Raw genomic sequence first — 22,292 nt, 5'->3', positions numbered from 1 at the left:
AATTCCATGCATTGTAAACGGAACCCACAGGCATTGTGCAAGGGGAAGCTCATGAGTGCAGAGGGCAACAGGCGGGTCTCGGTGCAGCGACAGGGCAACAGTAACAGCATTTTATGACAATTTGGAAATCTCTCCTGAAGATTTGAGTCCATCAGTGTTAGCAAATGAAGGCCTGACAAGGCCTGCAGCCCGTATAGTCTTCAAGCTAAGAGTGAATTTTCAAACACTGTGTTTGTTTGTTTTAATGATCTCATGTACACAAGGCTACTCTGAAACTCACCATGGAGCTTCACATGACCTTGTATTTCTGATCATCTAGCCTCAAACTCCCAGTGCTAGGTTTATAGGTATGTGCCATCATGCCAGTATTATTCGGTGCTGGGATGGAATCCAAGGCTTCCTTCCTAGTAGGCAAGCACTCTACCAACTGAGCAGCAGCCACGACATCCTGAATTTTACCATTCCAAGTAGGTGTAAAACCATAGGATTGCTGATATAGTTCCACCTAAAATCCTCCCTTTCGTTGCATCCATAAGCAATCAGAAAATAAACAGCCAGAGGGGAAAATGAAGAAATGCCATGGAGTGGTTACCAATTGAACCATTGGTTACTGGATTATCAGCGGCTGGAAAATTTCAGTTTAATACTTGTAAAAACAAACTTCTTACCCCAGAAATCCATTACACTCTGCATCTTCGATTCAAAATCTTAAATTAGCCACTTAGAAAGAAAGTCAATTTGTATTTCTCAGAAGCAATTGTGACTTAATTGCTGTTATCAACCTAATAAATTATGAGGTGATTTCCACAAACTGGTTATGCACTCAAATTTCATGTCTGATGTGAGAATAATTGTATCAATATTCTACAAATATGAAAGGGAAATTAGTTCACTGGTCACGGGGGAGACACATACACCTTGAACATAAACTCATCTATCTTTTTCTGTCTGTTTTATAAGCAGGCAAATTAAGCAGGGAAAGAAAGAGTTTGTATTTCCCAGTAATAACATGCAATGTGTTAATTACTTATCAAGAAGCATCACATGGTTTTGAAATATTCTTTTTGATTAATGAGAATGTCATACTCACTTTTGAACTTTGGAGTTTGAGGCAAGTCTGTTTACACTACTTAAATTATATCAACTCTGTGCAACACTGGAAAACAGACATATGCTGACCAAAATGATAATATATACCCATTGGAACAAACCAGAGTGTTCACCGACATATGAAAGGCGATTGTGAAGAAGTTTGCAAAGCAATACCTTAAACACTTCAGACATTAATCTGCATAAACCAAGTAGCCACTGAAACCAGCCAACCAAACAAAAGGTATTTCCAGAAAGGATACTGAGGGCTCAGGGTTAATGTATAGTTTAAGCAATTCATGTATTCGTGTATTTGATGTAAGAGGATCTCCCTTTCCACGAGGAGGGTCAGAAATTAAGAGATAAAGGAAATCTCCTCCCTTCACCTGTTTGCTCAGGATAGTGCAAAGTGTTTTGTTTTGTTTTTTTAAAGATTGAGAAGAGTCCCTAAATAAGCTACTTCTGAACAGTATGAGCTCAGTAATATAAGCGGGAACTCTGGCTGAGGAAAATCCATGATGGGCAATATGTGAATTACAAAGTGCCCATACATTTGAAGGATGATAAACGATTAGATGGAAGAATATAGAGTAGGTGTGGAACTGAGGGAGTGAGAGGAGATGTGCACAGCCTCTACTGAAACGGTTTGATGCCATAGAGAAAAATTTCAACATCTATGCCTTGAAGTTTACCCTGTCATCAGAATCACACTTTGAGGGCAGAAGGTGGCTGGACTGAAGGCAGGGCAGAAAGCGAAGGAGTGGGAATGGAAGAGCTTGAATGAGGACTGACTGAGGGGATGAAGGGGTGAATATACAGACAAAACTGACTAGAAAAGAAAGCTGGTAAGACGCAGTTTTCTAGATCAACATGATACATCAACAAAGGTAGTTCAATTCTCTGTGTGTGTGTGTTTGTATGTGCACCTGTGTGCAAACATGCATGTGTGCATGGATTTGTATGTGAAGAAAATATATGTTGTATCTGCTAAAGATATTCATTGTAGTTAGGAGAACATAGGAAGCATGCAATTTCAGATTTTGCACACACAGTTGAGCACAGACCTAAAATTCTGGAAGGAGGTTGGAACTAGTAAGTAGGTATATGCTATGAGATGCTTACCAAAAGAGCCAGAGAGCGAAAGTCACATGACATAAAGGAAACAATTCCGGAGAAATCCACGTTCAAATGACAGAAAAACAGAACACATTATTAAATAAAAAACCACATGGTCTAATAGACAGGAGAAAACCAAAGAAAAGAGGGATGTTTATGAAAGTCAAGGAGGGTGTAGCCTTGGGCAAAGAAATGACTAAAGAGGAGAGATATGTCAATGGCGGGTGGCCTGGGAAAAAAGTACACACAAATGAACCCTAAGGCAGACGAGTCTGTAATCCTGAAGTTGTGTAAACTCCAGGAGAAAAGGCACAGTAATTTTCAGCTAACAGCATCAAACATTCATAAGTCTCTTTTCTTATTTTTGCCATTAGTTTTTTTCTTATTAATTACTTCTTCTTCCCCCTGAATGCGAGTTTTCCTGAAGTAAGAAAACCTTCTGATTCAAATAAATGGCTAGCTTACTTTGCCTCATCAAGTACCAAAAGGTATTGTCACATATTCACTCATTCCTTGTTCCTTCAATGTCTATTGAGATTTTATTATATGCCAGGTACTGTGAGGCATCGGAAGCCAAAAGTTTTCTGCCACAAGATACATTGTTAAATGGGATGCAGTTCAAAAAATATGAGTTAAAACACAAAAAAAAAAAAAAACCCAGGCTTCGGCTACCTCTCTCCACCACACTTTTTTTTCCTATTCATGAAAACTAATTTTGAAAAAAATCATGGTTCAAGAGCTGATTGGAAGACAAACCTACTATTTTTCAGAAATCTGTCATTTAAGAATGTGCAAACCCACTAGATTGCTGGACGGAATCAACATTACTCACCTATGAGTATAGCACGTTAGCACAGGCAACTGCTTCTTCTCCCTCCTAGATCCCCCTTATCATTTTCTTTGTGGTACCAAGAGATCCTTCCTTATTGGTCTAATCCCAGGTCCCCTTCCACCATCTTTCGTTATGGTTCCTACTCCCACTCTATATATGGCTTTTAAGTGATTAAAACCACATAATGAGCCTGATGATTTAAGGACACATCCACCAGCACAGTACATACATGCACACACACACGCAGTGCACATATACAATGTATACATAGACACACAAGTACATGTGCAAATACATAATACTCATACACACACTCATGCAGAACAGTCTATGAAGGGAGCAGCCCCTCCTGCTAGAGGAGTTGCTCTGTTCACACTGATGTTAAACGTAAGAACTGTGTTGACTGATATTTTTTACTGTCAAACTGATGCCACCTAGAGTGACTGGGACAATTATTTATATCCAGTTGGCCTGTGGGTGTATCTGTAGGGGATTGTCTTGACTATAAACTGATAAAGGTGGGCCTAGTTCATAGAAACAGATAAGGAAGTTAGAATAGGATCATTAGTAAAAATGAAAAAAGGGGAAAAACAAAGGTCAATGAAAATAATATAAAATATATTCATACACACACACACACACATTTTTCATGCATATATTTACAAGCATATGGATGTCATTGTGATTCCAAACTGTTTTCCCTATCTACTCTCTGCAGGATCATTTCATGTATGACATAATCACATAATAAAGACCAGCCGTTGCCTTATGCCATTTTCGGATTATTTGGCTGCTCCAGACTGCTGCAGTGATGCTGGTCTGTAGTCAGAGGAGAATCAGAAGTGATAGCAGCATGCATCCACCTGTCACAAGCTGTCACACCCTGGGTGTTGATGGCAGATCAAGGACATTACCCTTCCTTGTAAATGAATCTCCCCTCCCGCAGATCACTACAAATGTCATCTTTCTTCAAGTCTGTGATGGTCTTTGTTTTAAAAAATCTTTGGATGATGTCGTGCTGTTCAGTGATATTTCTCAGTCTCAACACTGTCTCCAATATAATACTGCAGAAATGGGAACTACAAGGCTTGGAAGCTTTTGTGTCACACATTCAAATTAACTAGTGCAAAAAAATCCACTTCACAGTGATGTGGTTCGTAAGGATGTTACTTGATGGTGTCAAACATGATCCCGTTTTCAAATAAAGATGATTGCACACCTCTGTACCCATCTAGTCAGCCTTTTCACTGAGGGGAGGTATTTTAAGAAACACATTGTGGCTCAAGCCAACAACTGTGTATCTATATGGACCCTATGTCCCATGTAGGAACATCTCATGGAATAAGTTAATCCACTAAATTTAAGTATTACAGTTTCTATTTTGGCATAGAAATATGGCATTCACCTTATGAATTTCATGCCCTGTCCCCAAGTTTATGTTGGGACAAGGGACGTGTAAGCTGGTTTGGGTGTAATTTAATAAATTCTGGTTTTATTTTGGTTTTTGAGGCAGGTTTTTATTTATAGCCTGGGTTTGTCTCAAGTTAACAGTTCCTCCCAACCCAGCTTCCTGAGTGCTGGGAATATAGGTTTACAGACAAGGACTAGAAAACTGTTTAACTCTGTCCCTTAAATATCCACTGTGATTAAAATTTGGTCACAGGGTGGAATGGTTAGAAGGTGGGGTGAAACTTCTGGGAGTAGTCACTGTGGAAGGTCTTTAGAGATAAGAGGTACAAACTTGTTCACACAGGGCCTTGGCAATTGTCATGAAGCACTGTAAGTTGTCACAAAAGCATTCACACACACACAGCAAGACTGTCATGCTCTGTCCTCTTCCTCCCACTGTCTCCTTCCTGATCCAATCACCTGCACTTGCTATGTGTGTTACAAGGTGATACAGACAAAAAAGCTTTCAAAGCAGGTGCCAAAGGGAAGATAAAGAAATTAGAACAGAAAATTTTGTCAAGATGACCACCATTGTAGTCTTCAGTGTCTGGAGAAATGTGATCAAATTTGTAGGTGATCTCAAGACATTTTTGAAAACTGACACACGAACAATAATTTTCCTGATTTACTAAGGTGGGGAAAGTTCCATATCTGAGAAGCAAAGCGTCACCTCTGGAATTCATTCTGAAGGTAACCCCAGACAACTCTAGGCAATACAATCTGGTTAAGCCTCAGGACCTTTGTGAGTTGTTTCTGCTTTTGTATTTTTGGCGAGAGGGATGCCCCCCAAGAGCTGCCCCAAACTCCCTATGTGGAGAGGATGACCTCAAACCCATGACTTGCTTATTTGGGCTATCTTCAGAGAGTTAAACATATTATGCCATCTCTCTGGGCTTCATTCTTTCTATGTACTACTGAAATTGCATAGTAGATGGAGAAACAAGATCAAGAATGGAAAGATACAGAGCAGGACTAAACCACAAACATTTCTATTGTTCTATTCTGTGCTCCGCTCTCTACTGCTTGCTAGTAAGACCAGGGTTAACAGTGGTGGCCTTCATTAGACAGTATGTTCCCAGGAGTTGGGCGCACCTACTCCTTATATGTGAACCTGAGAGGGAGAAAGTGTTTTTCTGTGGCTTTACATCAACGACCAATGAATTTCTTTAAAGAATCAGAAACCTTTGGAGAAATAAAGAAATTTAATAAGCAATAGCAAAGTTTCCCTAATTCATTACTGAAAAATAAGGGTGAGAAGCATCGGAATGAGTTTGGTTGAAAAGAAATCTGAATAAGAAGTTTAGGAAACAAGTACGATGACAGTATGCTATGTGTGTATGTGTGCTGTGCCACTGAGCCAAATTAAATCAGAAAAGATGTAAATAACTACTTAGCATATTTTCAGTGTATTACCAGGATAGTAAGCTCTTCCTATGGGAAGAGCATAAGAAGGTCGATCCCTGGAATGCTCATCAAAGCTTGACGCTGTTGGCAATGAAGAGATGGGTGAGCAGTGAGGAGCACTTGCTCCTCTTCTACAGGGGTTTGAACACCAGCACTCAATGTGCATACATCATAATTGCCTGTAATTCCAGGGGAGCTCATGTCACTTTCTGACTTCTGTGGGCATCTGTGTGCTCATGGTGCACATACAGACAAGCAGGCACACAAATACATGAAATGAAAAGTAATTTTTTAAAAAAAAATTAAAAGATTAGCACTAATAATGTAAGAGATCACATGACAAACCTAAGTCTGAATAACTGAGCTATTTAAATAGACCCCATGCTTCTCCATAATCACTTCATCAGAGAAAACCTCTCATGTGGTTCCCAATATTGAAGCAAAACTAATAAATCAGTGATAATCAAAATTATGCCCTTTGTTGTTCCATGTGGACCATCTTTAATACATTCATCAACTATATTAGCATTTGGGCTTTCACTTAGCACTAATTATTTGATATAAAGGTGTACTAAGGTCAAAAATAAAACCTGACAATCTTCCCCATAGAGAAAATTAATTACTCTTGGGAAATATAGATTCTAACACTTTTCTCTAGTAAAAGGACACAAGATTGGAAGTACAATAATTTTATTTAAAGCCTGAAAGTCAGGGAAACAAGGACTTAAGTGGTAATTATTAAAATATTATTTCAAATCTCATTTTCCTATTTGCTCAGTAATTCACATACTCCCCTTTCCGGACTGAAATGTCCAAGATAAAATTAAATTGCCCTGAAATATTTCCTTGGAGAAAAAAAATGTTAACAGAAGAATAAATAATTATTGGCCTTGGAGATGGATCAGTTGGTAAAACCCTTGCCTCTCAAGTGTGAGAGCACAAGCCTGGCTTGCCAGAATCCTTGTGATAAAAAGAAAACACTTTCCTGTAATCAATGATGGTAAAATGGGAAACAGAAAGGTTCCTGGAAGGCGGGGTCAGGTACCATCAACTACTTGGCAAAGCTCCAGGCTAATGAAAGACTTTGTCCAAGACAAGAAATGAGAAGGTGGCTGAGAATCAACACTGGACACTATCCTCTGATCTCCAACTGCATGAGTGTACACCAAGACAGGCATGCATGTAGAACCGCACATTCCAACATGTATCCACAAACGTGTGTGTGTGTGTGTGTGTGTGTGTGTGTGTCCCCACCCTCCCTACCACATAGGAAAGCAAACACTTCTGTCAGAACTTATTCTTAGGTTGATAAATCCTTGGAAATGTCATTCAGAAGCAAGGAGTCTGCATCCCACAGCATGGCTTTTAGAATGTGGATGATTGTATCTGGTGAGAGGGTCTTGAGAAGAAAAGTCAGGGAAGACAGTTGTCGAATAAACTTGGTAAACTGAGTCGCAGGCCACATAGAATAGAGGAACGGCCTCTGTTCCACCCATGCTTCCCTGTGAGGCTCTTCATCCGGAGTTCTCAGTCTTTACACCAATCTTAGCTACTATCCCATGGCTCTAGACACTGACAGAAAGAATTTAGTACTTTTCCTTCATAATATAAACTTACAAAACAAACCATGAAGCTGGTTCACAATGAGGTGGTATAGATACATGCATTCTTGGGCTTAAATCATGGTATGTGGTAAGGATACAAGGTACCACTTTAGTGTTTGGCCACCAGATGTCAGTGTACGATAAAGAATGCTGGAAGGCTATTGCTTCTTTAACTACATTGACTGCAGTGAGTGAGAAAGAGCAGGTAGATTGAGAAACATTGCTTCTAGAAAAGGTAAGCTGCTGAGAACTGTTGAATCCCGAAATAAGTAAATATTCTGGGTTTTCTTATCATTTTCATTCATTTGGTTTTGTTTCTTGGTGTTATGTGAGAACCAGGTATGACGGTACATACCTGTAACCTCAGGTAACTGAAGATCGAGTTCAAAAGAATGGGAATCCCACCTGGAGCTGTATAATAAGGCTCTATCTCAAACAAATAAGGAGCCAATTTCTTTTAAAGAAAAGCTAGAATGAGTGTACCGTGCTCATTGAAGGAGCTAAAAGAAACAGCTTAACCTAAATAAGAAAATCACCGAAGTGGAATTTGTTTTGAATTTCCAAAGCATAGGTCTGCATGTATACTTAGCCATTTGATAATACACTGTGGCTAGGGGCACATGGTCTTGCAGAGCACCAGAGTTGAGGTCAGATCCACGCACCTCTATGACTTTGCTCACAAATACCTCTAATTCCAGCTTCATAAGATTCAATCCACTCTTCTGCCTTTTGTGTGCTCCTAAATGCAAGGCACACATGCATGTGCTTGCATACAGACACACACAAACAAGAACTAAATCGATCAGTTCCTTAAGGAATTCATCTTCTTTTCCACTCTTTCCTCCCAAAGTTGACACACTCACAGACATGCACACACATGCACATACACAATTTAATAGCACATCATGCACCAAGTGCATACAATGACATTAATGCTCTGTAGTAAATGTCTCGACTAAGTATGCATTTTCTCTTTTATGCCCCGTGCATCTTTGATGCTATGTCTCATTTGTACCCTTTTCACTCTCTGTGAAAGAACTAAACTATCCTACAGCTAAACTTCACACTAGAACAAGATATGACACCTCAGTTCCTGTGATTACATAGTTATCTAGAGTTTGGAATAAGTTTCCAGTCTCCTGAATCCAAGTCAGTCACTTGTTTCAGGGTCCCAGAGTTCTGGTGATGCCCATTCACTTTGATAGACAGATATCAGAGAGTGTGATTAAAAGTTATTGATAGAGGTACTAAAGAAAAACAGACATAGTAAAAGCAACCATGCATGTGTTGAATATTGGCACTATTCCAAGAGAAAATCCTTCACCCTGATGTTTAGGTAAGGTTAGGTCAGTTGCTCACATATATTACCTCAGAAATCTCTAATGAAGGAATCTAAAGAAGCAAAAGTTTTTTTGATTATTACAATTAATCACCTATTCCATTGTTTTAAAGATTGTATAGATGGCCTTATGGATGCTCCAGTCCCTCAAGGAGCTATGAACCTCAGAGCTGGTTAGCTCAGGAATTTCAAAGGCATGTACTGGGAATAGTAAATTGTTTGACTGTAGGGCACAATCCTAGGTTTGTTTACTGGCTTTCATTTTTATGCATTTGTCCTTTACTTTGCTAATTGCTTTCGAACAGTTAGTTACAGCTTGCATTTCTCTCATGAATGCATTTATAGTATCTGGATGGGACCTTCTGTTCTCCTCTCTCTTCATTTTTATGCAACTTAATTAGAATGAAACTAATTAAGGATCTTCACCACTTAATATGGGGTTTCCCAGATATTGTACCCAGAATAATGTCAAAGGAGATATATAGTGCAGGAGCCTCCTAGTAAAGAACCAAGAAGGGACTGGAAAAGGAGCTTATCAGAAAAGTACTTATCTCCAAGAAAATATATTCAGTTTTCCTTGTGGTCATAGAGACCCAGAAACCAAAGATTCTGAGAATCCTTGATGTGTCCAGAGCTTTGGTTCGCAACTCCTAGTCTGCTAGGAGAGCACCAGAGTGCCCGTACAACATTCACTAGGTCTTTGAAACAAAGGAAAAGAGAACTACTTCACTATTCAAAAGGATCTGACTTCTTCAGATTCTTTCCACACAAATCACTGAGGTCATGTATCTGAGCCCCTGACAAAACTCACCTGTAGAGAATTCCCATTCTCTACTGCAACTGTCTAGTAACTCCTGATCTCCAGAATCTAGTCTGGAGTTGTGAATAGCCCCAGACATCCAGAAATCTCTTCTCTTTTCTGTAAGGGCACATTGCTAATATGAGCTTCTGTGATTGAACCCTGTACTGAACCACAGTTTTTCTTTTTTTTTTTTTATGATGGAGGTATATAGCTCTTATGTCCACTGAAAGAAGTCCATGGTGGGGATAGCATTTGATCAGTGAGTACTACAGAACAATGCTCCTCTGCTCCCTCCCCTCTGCCTGCCCAAGAGGACAGCAGCAGCATTATGCTCAGCCCAATTCTCTGGTTAATTTCAGGCATAGCTACTTTATCTTCCCAGCGTAGGCCCAGAACCTACGGAACAAACTTGAAAAAGAGAAACAAAAGAGATGGCAGATGACCCAATGCAGCTTTACAAACAATCACAAGTTATTTTGGAGTTGTAAGGATACTTTTTTGTGTAGGCATGGGTCACACAGCGTAACAGGGGAAGAAGAAATGGAATGTGTCAGAATAAGAGTTCATCCATGAGACAAACGGAAAGTAAAGTCACATGGAAAAAGCTAAGCAGAGGGAAAGTCAATAGTCTACTCATGATTTCATTTAAACTAATGCATATTTAAAGATATGAGTGGTTGCTTTATTTTTTAGTTGATGTGCACTTATAGATGTGAGTGTAGATGCCTGCGGATGCCTGTGGAAGGTGTTAGAGCTCCTGGAGCTGGAGTTACAGCAGTTGCAAGTCACAAGGCCCGAGAGCTGAGAATGGGCTTTCGTCCTCTGCAGGAACAGCAGACACTCCTAACTGCTGAGCCATATATCTGGCCGCTTTTATTTTAATTAATTTTGTTATTTGACAATTTCACTTGAGGTGGGGTGGTGACATATCCTAGCACTAGTGAGGCTGAAGCAGGAGAACTATGAGGTTAATTAAGGTCAACCTATGTCACATAATGAGTTAAAGGCCAATGTAGAAAAAACCCATATTTTTAAAGAGAAAAATATTTATATTTTAAATATGAATTTAAATTCATATTTAAATTTATGAATTCAAGAAAACATAATTCATGAATAGCATCAATGTTCAGATTTACAGAGATAGCCTTCATAGACAAGGCATTAAAAGTTAAAGTTTTCCAAAGTATATTCATTTATCTATGCAAAAGAATTACAAAAAATATCTGGAATGGTCTTTTCCCTCATCTTGTTTTTTGTTTGTTTGTTTGTTTGTTTGTTTTTGGTGAGATCTCACTCTAGCTCTTACTGACCTGGAAATTGAGCAGCATGGTCAACTTATTAATAGAAAATCCCGCATTACCTTCTAAGATTGTCTCCATGCTCTAAAGCTTCTCAGCAATGAAACCTGATCTTGTGATTTGACTTACACATGAGAAGTCATTACTTGTTAAAAAAAATAATCTGCACAGAATTCCTCGGTGGACAGTGTCACAGGATTGAATTAACTTCCATCAGTTGCCACAATCGAAACTCTGATGACTTTCCCATTGATCCGCAATCATTCCACTTTTGTGGCCAGATAATTAGAGGCTCTCTTGGCAGTTTCTAATTGTTACAATACCTGTTTTGGACCCTTGATTGTTTTTCTCTGCCAATCACTGCATTGATTTTATTTTATTTTTTAAAAAAATATAAGGCTCAATGGTGACAGAAGTTAGGTGACCAAGCATTGAACCCTAATTATAACTATCAATTACATACAATCCTATGATTTTAAACAGATGAATGTTAAAAATATCAATTTCCCCTTACTCTGAGTAACTGTAAGGTTTTTGTGTGTATGCTCATAGATGAACATGTATGTGTGTGTATATGTGCAGGCCAGAGGATAACATCTGATAGCTACTTCAGTTATTTCTCTATCCTTCTGGTTTTTGTTTTTGAATTTTTGAGATAGGATTTTCATAATCAGCTGGACTGGGTGGTCATCAAATCCTAGGGCTCTTCCTGTGTCCAGCAACCACACCCAAGGATAGTGTGGAGATTATAGGTGTACATTGCTGGCCTAGTCGTTTCACATGGATGCTGGCTTTTGAATTAAGCTCCTCATGTTTGCACAATAAACAGTTTACTGAAGGAAACTGCTCTGCAGACCTAACTATAAGATTTTAAGCCACATCTACATATAACCTTCCATAGAAACCGAAATTGATATTCATAACTACTAATACAGATTGCCTCTCAAATTCAATTTTAAGACAAGAGAAATATGGGCTAGAAACTGTGCCTTCTATTTACACAGCTCTTCCCACTTCTGCATGGCAGGAACATACATGTTTAAACTGTCAATGCATTCAGTAGTCATTAGGCCATTTATCAACATGGCCATCACCACTAAAGTCAGTAACATGATGCTTAGGGTTTTTCACTCACTGAAATGCCACTGTTTAAGTATCTGTGGTAGGAGATGTATAAGTGTCCTCTAAAGATCATGTGTTCAAGGTTTAGATCCTCCCAGGGGTGCTGATGGGAGCTGGTGGGTATGTCCCTGAAGGGGTGTTGGGGCCTTGGTCTCTCCTCTCTCTTTTCCACTTACTTATCGTGCTGAGGTGAGCATCTTGTCCCGTCATGTGCTCCTGTCATACTATACTCACGGGCCCCATCAAGAATTCAATTAGCCTTGACTAAAACTTCTGAAAGTGGGAGCCAAAGCAAGTACTCTCAACCATGAGACATTTTGCTTGCCCCAAACCTTCCTTCTTTTTGTGGAGATTACTTCAAGCATTTTGTTACAGTTATAGGCAGCTGACTAACGTGTTCTGTAAACAGCATGTGGATTTTAGAAAAGATGGCTATAAAGTCTAAACAGATTTCCAGTTAGAATACCTGGGGAATATCAAAGATCAAAAGGACTCTCTGTTCCACTTATTATCATTCCATAAAGAGAAGCCGTCTGCTATTTTTAATGAAAGAATTTAAAATTTTAAAAGATATAGGCTGACTGACATACAAAATAATTGAAAATCTTCAAGTAATTAGCTATATAAAAGATGTCTTTAAAATTTTAAGAGTAACATCAGAACTGGTCAGAAAGTTATGAAAACAAATTTCATTTACCAGGGAGGAGCTGTTAGGCAGCTACACCAACAGCAGTTGTTGTCCTGACTGCAGCTCAGATATGAGCTACAATTAACATTAACACGTGGTAATTTTTGTTAGCCTTTGAAAACAAAATGTAAAACACTGGGTCATTGCTGCATAATTTTCATTGCTTGCAAACAAATAATTAGCAATAAACTACTGGTTGGTATAAGTCATTAACATAATACAAAGTTGTTTCATTGATGCATAATATCTTTAGCTAACATTATGATAAATGAAATGAATTAATCCATAATTCATTGAACCAATGAAATTAACTCAGTATATTAATGGGTCAGCTGTTCTCATGTCTAACACCATAAAAGCTTCTGCACCCTAAATAAGAAGACAATATTGGGGTAAATGAAAGGTGTTGAAGGTTCAAGGTGTGGACATCCTTCACTCTTTGAGTCCTCTTAGAGGACCTCAGATTTGATTGTATGAATCTGAAACTTTTTGCAATATCACAGTGGTGTTTCAAGTAGTATGCTTATTAGTGAAAGCTGCCTTGAAAATGGTTTGGCACCAAAAAGAAGGGAACCAGAGCCATCCCACTGCTGGACAGCAGGTGGCAGCAGCTGACGGGTCTGTTGTCAGGAAGTTTTGCATTATCTTCCCGCCACTTTTCACTGCTTGCTCTTCAATAACAAAAGAAATCATTACGTAATAAACAGGAAGGGATCAAATATGGCTAAGGAATCAATACCTCCTTAATTAAGTTTTTTTTTAACTAATTTAAAAGTGAGACTTTTGTTTCTATATACATTTAAAACAGCAATACACCATGCTTTAATATCTGAGTGTATGATCTACTATTTTCCTTCTTACTATATGGCTTTATTCATTTTTCTTACTCAAAAACAAAAACTTTATCAGCACCTTAATGAGCTTGAAAAATCCATCATCATTTTATTGCTGCTGTCTGGGCAGTACTGAAGGAGTCAATAGCCTTCCTGTCCTGTGCCCCAGAGTTACACACCACAGAGTAAGATCTGCCCTTCAGTAGAGAAAAATCTATTCTGTTTTTGGCACTACACATGTATATTTTGTGTATTTTTAGCACATGTAAGGAAATTAAAATAAGTAGCAAAAGAGAGTGACCAGCTCTACTGACTCCCATGGAAGCTCACACACATTATATGCGACCGTCAGTCTTTTCTAAAAAATTGGGAGCCGCATGCTGAAGTGTTGCACATAGAACTAGACGGCACCGAATCCTCATTTCTGCAATAAATTCATTCAATGAATTACTAAATTCAGATTTACTTCTTACATAAAACCTGATAATGGACTAGAGAGACTCCTCAGCAGTTAAAAACACATGCTGCCCTTGAAGAACACCCAAGTTTGGTTCCCAGCACTCATGCTGCGCAACTCACAAGTTCCTGAAACTCCAGCTTCAGGGGATTGGTCTCCTCAGGCTTTGGCAGGCTCTGACACACACAGGCACACACCCACACAGAGACACACAAGCATATACAAAATTCAGCACTTTTCAAAAATCCTATAAAGTCACCATATGGTGTGAGTTCAAGTATATATACTTAGGAATATGTGTAAGAAAGTATATATGTGTACACTCACAGAGACTGTCTAATTAAGAGAGAAGAAAAGATCTCAGAGCTTTCAGAATACTTAATATTACAATTATTACTCAGCTGCATTTTCCACCTCCCACTTTGTGGCACACACTGCTCTCCTCAGGATCCTCTCCTCTTGTCTGCAAAAAGTTCATGTCCACTTCCCCACCCCGCAAGAGAAAGTCTCCATCCTTCCCAGCAGCATCTAAGCAAAACAGGTTTTTTTCTCCTGTGAATTGTGTTCTATTCCCTTTTCTACTGCCCCCCTCTCCACTGTGGAACAAAATACCCATTTGTGAAAGAGGTGTGCTTTCTTTCATCCTCGGCTGTTGATGACTGCTCCCCCTCATGCACTTACACAGCAAGGCCATGGTCCAGGCAAAGGAAGTCTCCTGTGTCCCATTCTAGGCTATTCTATCAGCAAGATAAGTATTTTATGGGATTTGCATCTGGCACTCCTGAGAGGAGGCATGCATACAAAAGACAAGATTCCAAGGTAAGGTTTAGGGAAATAGGGTTTGCTTGTCACTAATTTATACTGAAGGTATTGTGGGCAATTTTCCACTGAGACACAGCATAGATGCAATCTAAGCCCAGGTACTTGTGACATTTGTCTCCTTTATAATGAAATTCATTACTCAAATGGCTTGGAGGTGAGTCTTTCCTTGTATTCTGACAGTGACCAGACCTCTTAAACACAGTTGTTATATTTTTTAAAGATTAGTTTACTAGGCTTTCCCAATATTTTCTGTTCCCAGTGACAGTAATACACACCATACAGTTTATCTTCCTGTCAAAAAATTCTGAGAACATCAGTAGATGCTATTATTTGCCTGTAACTCATGGTATCCCTTAAATTAAGCAAAATATGGTATCCTCTCATGCATATATATGTATAGTATATATAGTACATAGAGATGTGTGTGTGTATGTGTGTGTGTGTGTGTGTGTGTGTGTGTGTGTATGGTAAACGCACATGCTGTAAGTATTAGCCGGGTGCTTACATCAAACTCATTCAGGGCTGCAGCCAGCTCGCCAATGCCTGTGTGGCCTTTGGCTTCATCGGTGGGTGAGGTGGCCTGAGCCGCACTGGAGATCCCAGCTATGGCCTCTTGGACTTGCTTGAATACATAATCTCGGTTGGCTCTTGTCGCAGCAACGTCTGGGTGGCGGAGGAAGGCTTGAGAGGCTGTGTACAGCATGGTGGCATTCTTCTTCAGGGCTCCACGGGCAGCAGCCATTTCATCCCTACAGTGAGGGTCCTTCAGCTCCTGTGAAAAAGTGGAATGTACATAAGGCTTGTGTCAAGTGTTTGCAGGGAGACTTGCAGCCTCAGGCTCATGGACACATTGTGGATTCTAGAAACACTCCTCCTTCCCTTGTGCTATTTGTAGCTGCCGGAGTGACTCAAAACTGTTCTTTCTTCATGAAACGTCTAAGTTTCAGTTGCTGACATCAAATACACACTATCATATGATATAGTACTTACCTGGCTCACCTTTTTAAAACCAATTTTTTAGCCAATCCACCCGAGACTTCTTTCATAAGACCATGTACCCTTATCCCTACCATCAGCACTCATGGGACATTACTATAGTGACTTTGTAAGCATGAATTGCTCCTAGATAGGATCTCTCATGTCAGCAGTGGGTGCTGTCTGTTTTGATATTACTGACTCTTTAATCATCAGCACAATATCTACCAGCTACGAAGCATTTAATGCACAAACATCGCTAAAGGAATGCAAACCCCCAGGACAACACCAGCAGAAGTGAGTCATAGACATCAGAGGGCTTGCTTTCAGCAAATGGAAAACCTGAAATCAGTCACCCAAGACCTGCTTGCTTCTGCTTATTTACATTTATAAAAGAAGGGAAGCCAACACGTATCAGTTCCACTTCATTCTCTCTTGCAGAGTTTTCGTTAAGTGTCTCTCATGGGAAGTCAATCATCAACTTTGTAGATTCACTTTTATTTGCATGTTTATTGTAGGAGTGTGTGTGTCTGTGTGTGTGTGTGTGTGTGTGTGTGTGATGTGTGTTGGAGCCTTTGTCCAAAAGAGGACATTAAATCCCTTAGTTAGAGTTAAAAACTGTTGTGGGCCATCTGACATGAGTATTGGGAACTGAGTCAGTTTCTCTGGAAGAGTATAAGTGCTCTTAACTGCTACACCATTTTGATAGCTCCATCAAACATCAGATTTAAAGACTAGAAAATAATAGGCCGAAAGTTATCTGTTTTTCTCAAAACAAAACCACTTGGGAGTCACTTTTCTTTCAGCTTTCAACAACATCAGCTTTCAAACATCTGAGAGTTTGTCCTTATCATTCCTGGAACTGCTAAAGGAGGTGCTGTTCACTGAGAGCCATGTGGGTTTGCCAAGAGATAGTGTCTAGGGGAACACTCTCTCAATTGTTAAACATCAGTAAATGCTGTTTGATACACTGAGGGTCTCTTTGTATTTGCTCATTTTGTAGGTAACACATGCCTGGTCTTGATAGAATATGTCCTTTTCTTTTATGTGGGTTTAAAATAGATTCTGAGCAAAGCACATGGTTTGAGACATCTAGAGTAGTTGGTACTAGCTGACAATAAATAATAACTAATGCATACATTCTCTTTTACTTAAGCATGGTAAGCTATATTCCAGTAAACACAGTCTCTAGAAGTAATTATTTGAGCCCTTAGGGTGAAAAAACTAAGTAGGAAATATTGCAATGCAGTCTCTGTGGTCAGCAAAGATCTGAGCCCTTTCACAATGGTGAACCCTGGAATAAGTGGAATCCCCTGAATGGCCACACAGGACCTTACTAACTCCTCGATATCTGCTCCATGAAGTGCATTCCTGAATGCATGTTTATGTATACATGAATATGCATATACATGTACTTCGTGATAAATATGCACCTACCTATATAAATATGTGCTTATATAAAAACACATTGAAAATTAGGGTGAAGATATCTCTTCCCAAAGATATTTGAGGCAATGTTCTTTCTTCATAAAACTGAAAAGCATCCATGTTGAATTAGGCACCATTGGTTAATTATTGCAGAGGTCATTTTACATACCCATTCTGTGTCAAGAAGCTGTTTCACAAAAGCACAAATCTGGAGGGAAATGTTGATTGGGTCCTTGCCTAGAATGTGTGAGGCCAGATTTTAATCAAAACTATGGGGAAAAGATGAAACCAAATAATGAGGTGCATATGGTAACAATCACAGAGTTGTAGTGACTTTGTTAAAAGGAGGAGGAAAAGGCCAGCAAGGTGCTTTTGAGTGGGCTCTACTTCTTTCTGCAATTATTTTACAGAAGAAATTGAAATTAGCAGGTAATAAAAATAAGGTATTTGTGAAAAAACTGAGCTGTATTTATTAGATTTCTCATAGAAATTTCCACATCATCAGTGCTCTGACACCAGCTCCTAACAGGCTCTGTTTGGTCCCCTGCCTGCTATTTCCCTTCTATCTGGTACTTCAGTGTGGATGTTCTAAGAATCCCAAATCCATGCCTGGAAGTACCACACATTGATTTCTAACGAATTAGGCCTCTTTCAATCTTCCTCTTGTCAATCAAACTACTGCCTTCTACTTCTATGCATTTGCTTACACCAGAGCTTTGAAGGAAACTCACTGCGGTCAATCATGCATTTCTCACCTTTGAAACAGAGATACTCCTTCAAGATATATTTCACCCCCTATATATTTCCTCCGCCTTCATTGCTTCTCACTAATGGAGACCACTGCTGCCTACTCTCAAGTCCCTTACACTCTTCTACTGTCTGCTTCCCTTCAGCTCTGCTTCATTTTCAGCAAAATATTTAGAATGATGCTAAAATGTAAGGCTCAGACATGGATACTGGACTTTGAACCAGCTCACAATAAGATCTAAACACTTAAATAAGATAACAAGACCAGATACCATGACCCGTGCATTTGTACTTAACGTCCCTCTTCCCTGCCCCCCTCTTGGTTCTCTGATATCCAAGCATTGTATTCTCCACTTGCCCTATCTCCTACTCTGTCCATGCTTCCTTTTTCTCTTTTATAAAAGTTTTGCTGTATGTGTGATGATGCATGCTCTGTATGAACCTTCTGGTTTACATAGAACTAGGAGATTGAGTTTGGGAGCAAACAGTGGCATCCAGAGAGTGTAGAGCACCACGCCCCAGTCTGTTTTTTTCTCATTTGACTCGGAGCTCCTCATGCACTGGAGAGAAGGCTCCAGTATGGTGAGATAGGGAATCTCTTTCACTACTAGTAGAAACTGTTAGTGTATGATTTATTGACAGGCAGTAATCAGACTGTACCCAGACCCCATGCGGAGGCACCGATGGAGGCATCAATGGTCAAAGCAGGACACAGACTTTGGGATGGGCTCTTGGAGTATTTAATCAGAAGCAGATGTGACTGGGCCATGTTTGGGTCATGTCTACAGATACACAGTTATTCAGACTCACCCATCCCCCAGAAACATTTCCAAATTTTCCTACCTGTTGTCGTCTTGCTGCTACATAGTTCAGTTTCACCATTTCTTTTCCAAACTCCTTAAAGCGGTTTGCAAGATCTTGTTCATTTGTAGCATTCTTGACAGCTTCTAGAGCCTCCTCAACCTGAAATAAAAATATACACAGAATATTAATTCGAAGGTAGTACTTAAATAGTATTAAATGGTAACTTGTAAAGAAAACGTGAATATTTATATTGAAACAATAGGCAAAGCATACCTAATTACCACCTGTACTAAAAGAATAATTTTTCCAACACTTACAGAACAGGTGCCTGAGAGATGAGATGAGATTAAACAGCACATACTGATCTTGTAGAAAATCTGGGTTTGCCCCTTGCACACACACTGGGTAGCTCACAACTACCTAAAACTCCTGATTTGGGGGACCTGATACCTCCGGCATCTACAGGTACCTTACTTCACAAGTACATACACACATTCATACATATAAACATAATTTAAAAGTATTTTATGTAAATGAAACTAAAGGTTGAACTCCTAAAGCCTACACAAATCCTATCTATGATGTATTTTACTGAATTATGACGGCGGTAAGGAATATAGACTTCTGATATAAAGTAGAAACACCAAGGACACACACACACATGGGGAAAGAGCTATAGAAACTTAAAACAAACTCTCCTAGCTTTCCTAGATCGCAGAGTCTCCTGGGCTGCTGAAAAATTTGTAAAGACAGAATCTTCAGTCACTCTTGTCAAGACCTCTCAATCCGGGGCTCAAACTGAGATGCACGCTTTGGCATTGCCATGTAAAGAGGAGACAGCCTACATCTGGAAGCAAGCAAAATTCAAATTCTGCTGTCACTTGCAGGTGGCAATCAGTAGACTGGAATGGCAGTGGGCAGAATGACAGCAGCCATGCCAACCTAATGATGTGTGTGCTTCCAGATTCTCACAACCTCCTTCCGCGGGGTTTTCCTTGCTCATATGGGACCTGAGCTATCAATTTCACCACAGCTATCTGATATAATACGTGAAGTATTCAGAGGCGCTAAAGATTCCACATCTATTAAACAAACCTGAATTTTAATATGATGCGGAAACAACTGGTAGCGGTCTCCATGTGATCCCTGTGGACTGGATTAAAAACGAAGTGCTGATAACAGGCAACTATTGGTGGCCCCATCCTAAACAGTATATCTATATTACACCCCAAGGTCCAGCCAACACTGAAGGAAATGGGGGAGAAAGAATGTAAGACATGGATGCTTGGGAGGAGAGCTGTAAAATAATGCTACCTTCTATAAACATGACATGGATCACAGCATCTGCAGTAGCCCGCACAATGTCAGGCATGCTACTGTGCCTTCAAGAACTGGGGAATGGACTCATCGGGCCTGTCTCCTCCCTGACTGGCAGTCAATGGCTGTTGAAGAAGGGAGAGATATTTTCATCAGTTAAGTAGGCACTGGAACCTTGAGGTCTCAGATAAATCACCAAGCCCATGCAAACAACTTGAATCTCGGTGAGTCAGACATATGCATTAAAAACAATGCCGTGACAGTAAAAGCAGGGGAACAATTGGAGATATGGAGTGTTCACTGTGAGGAGACCAGAGAAGGCAAGGGGGGTGAGCAGGATAAAATATATCGCATATATTTTACATATAACACTAAAATTATCAGTAAGTATTTGAAAACTTAAAAGCAAGATTCTATAATAAAGCAATCCACAGTCATTGTCCGGTGATACCTTTGTAGAAATAAGCCAAGTGAATGAGTGAATAAGCCACAGGACAGTGTCATTTTTGCAATTCAAAATTTTTAAACATGAAAGGAGTCTGGTTTATTTTGTATGAACTGAAAATCTCCAGCTCCATGTATTTTCTTGTAAATGTGATTTCATTCTTACTTACAGCTGAGTACAGTTCTAGTTTGTGCATGTGCTGTATTTTCTTCACCTATACATTTGGGGATGGACCTCCAGACTGCTTCCATATCTTTGGTCTTGTGAACAGTACACTGTAATACACATGAATGTGTGTCTCTGTAAGTATTATCTTAGAGTCTAGCGGTTATATACCCATGGAACAATTCAGATATAAAAAGATAAAGAGTTCATATTTTCCCTAATATTCAGGGCCTAGATTTAAGCTTATAATCACACCATATATGCATGTACATTTGTGTATATATGTGATATATATATAGACATATATATGACATGAAAATTAAAGCTATCATGAGAGGAGGAAAAGGTCAAAAGGGGAGTAGGAAGGGGAAACAAGAAAGGATAATGATATATGTATGAGATGAATGCACAGAAAGGATTGGTACACAAAGGAGGAGGGTCTTTTAGGATGTTGGTAGATGAGATCAAAGAGAAATGATATACTGTGAGTGAGTCATAATGAAACACACTGTCTTGTATACTAAGAAAAAATTATTTTATGTGAAAAGAGCCAGATACAGAAGTCCTGGTAAATGCAGGCTCCCGAGAGATTCATGTGGATACTGAAAGAATGGTGGGAAACGCAGGAAGCATAGATCAGAATGTTCATAGGCTGCAGGAATGTTCTATCATCAAATCACATTATATGTATGTAAACAGGTTGTGGCTTTGTAATCTTGAGATACAAATGAACACACATAGGGCCAAAAACAGTAAGTATGTGCTCCATTCTGATTTATGGAATGTCGGTTATGTTTATAACACACTCACACATGTGGCTAAGACACATACTTATCAAATATCACAGGGTGAGGAAATGAAACATAGCACATAAGTCAGTAATGGCAGATATCAGCCAGCCTGCTGTCCCAGAGGTGTGATAGAGCCTTTCAATTCACCCAACAGGCAACCTCATTCAGTAAGGAAAACTTGGCAGGGAGGGAACCAATTTTCAATAATAATGAATGTGTGGCAACTGGGCTTCGATCTGCAGACTAAAAAAATTTAATTTTATCTTTGGAAATTCTGCATAATCCCCTTCCTAATTATAAACATCTAAAATGGTAATTAAACTCATCAGAGTCACCCTTTTTATACTTTGTCCAGGCTCTAACAACATACAAGGAAAAGAATGAAATACAGCTGAATGGAGGCTGCTGTGTGTGGTTTTCTTAGGCACGCAAATCAAATTTCATTTTATTGCAGAGAAAGGCCTGTTTAACATATTGGCATAGGTTAATGAGACACTCATGCCTTAAATCTATACAATAATGAGTCAGCAATGCTTCTCGTTCCTAATAGATTCATAATCATTTAAACTTTGCCATCAAAAGCACCATGGAGTGGACTCTCTTGGCAGCTGAGATGTCCCTGCTGCTTATATAAGATGTAAATTGTTTCTTGGGACATTAAAATCTGGTTCCAAGGATAGAAAAGAATAATTATCACAGAGGGTGTTAAATCCAGGAATGGTTTTCTAATACTATTCCCCAGGATTCTTACCAGTTGTTAGTCAG

The 22,292-nt window shown here is 39.3% G+C and overlaps 1 protein-coding gene across 2 annotated transcripts in view; it reads right to left on the bottom strand.

Moving 5' to 3' along the window:
- The window catches only part of Ctnna2 (catenin alpha 2), a 1,097,293-nt gene that overhangs the window by 751,809 nt on the left and 323,192 nt on the right, over window positions 1-22,292 (bottom strand). For both annotated transcript variants that reach the window (XM_048416544.3, XM_048416545.3), the window contains exons 5-6: window positions 18,849-18,968; window positions 15,361-15,627 (exon numbers count right to left, since the gene is read on the bottom strand). In XM_048416544.3, coding sequence (XP_048272501.1) covers window positions 15,361-15,627; window positions 18,849-18,968 — 387 coding nt within the window. The remainder of the gene's footprint in view (window positions 1-15,360; window positions 15,628-18,848; window positions 18,969-22,292) is intronic.

This window comes from Myodes glareolus, chromosome 6 (assembly GCF_982192425.1).
Source record: "Myodes glareolus chromosome 6, mMyoGla1.1, whole genome shotgun sequence".
NCBI classification, from domain to species: domain Eukaryota; kingdom Metazoa; phylum Chordata; class Mammalia; order Rodentia; family Cricetidae; genus Myodes; species Myodes glareolus.
This window is presented reverse-complemented; position numbering and strand designations above follow the sequence as displayed.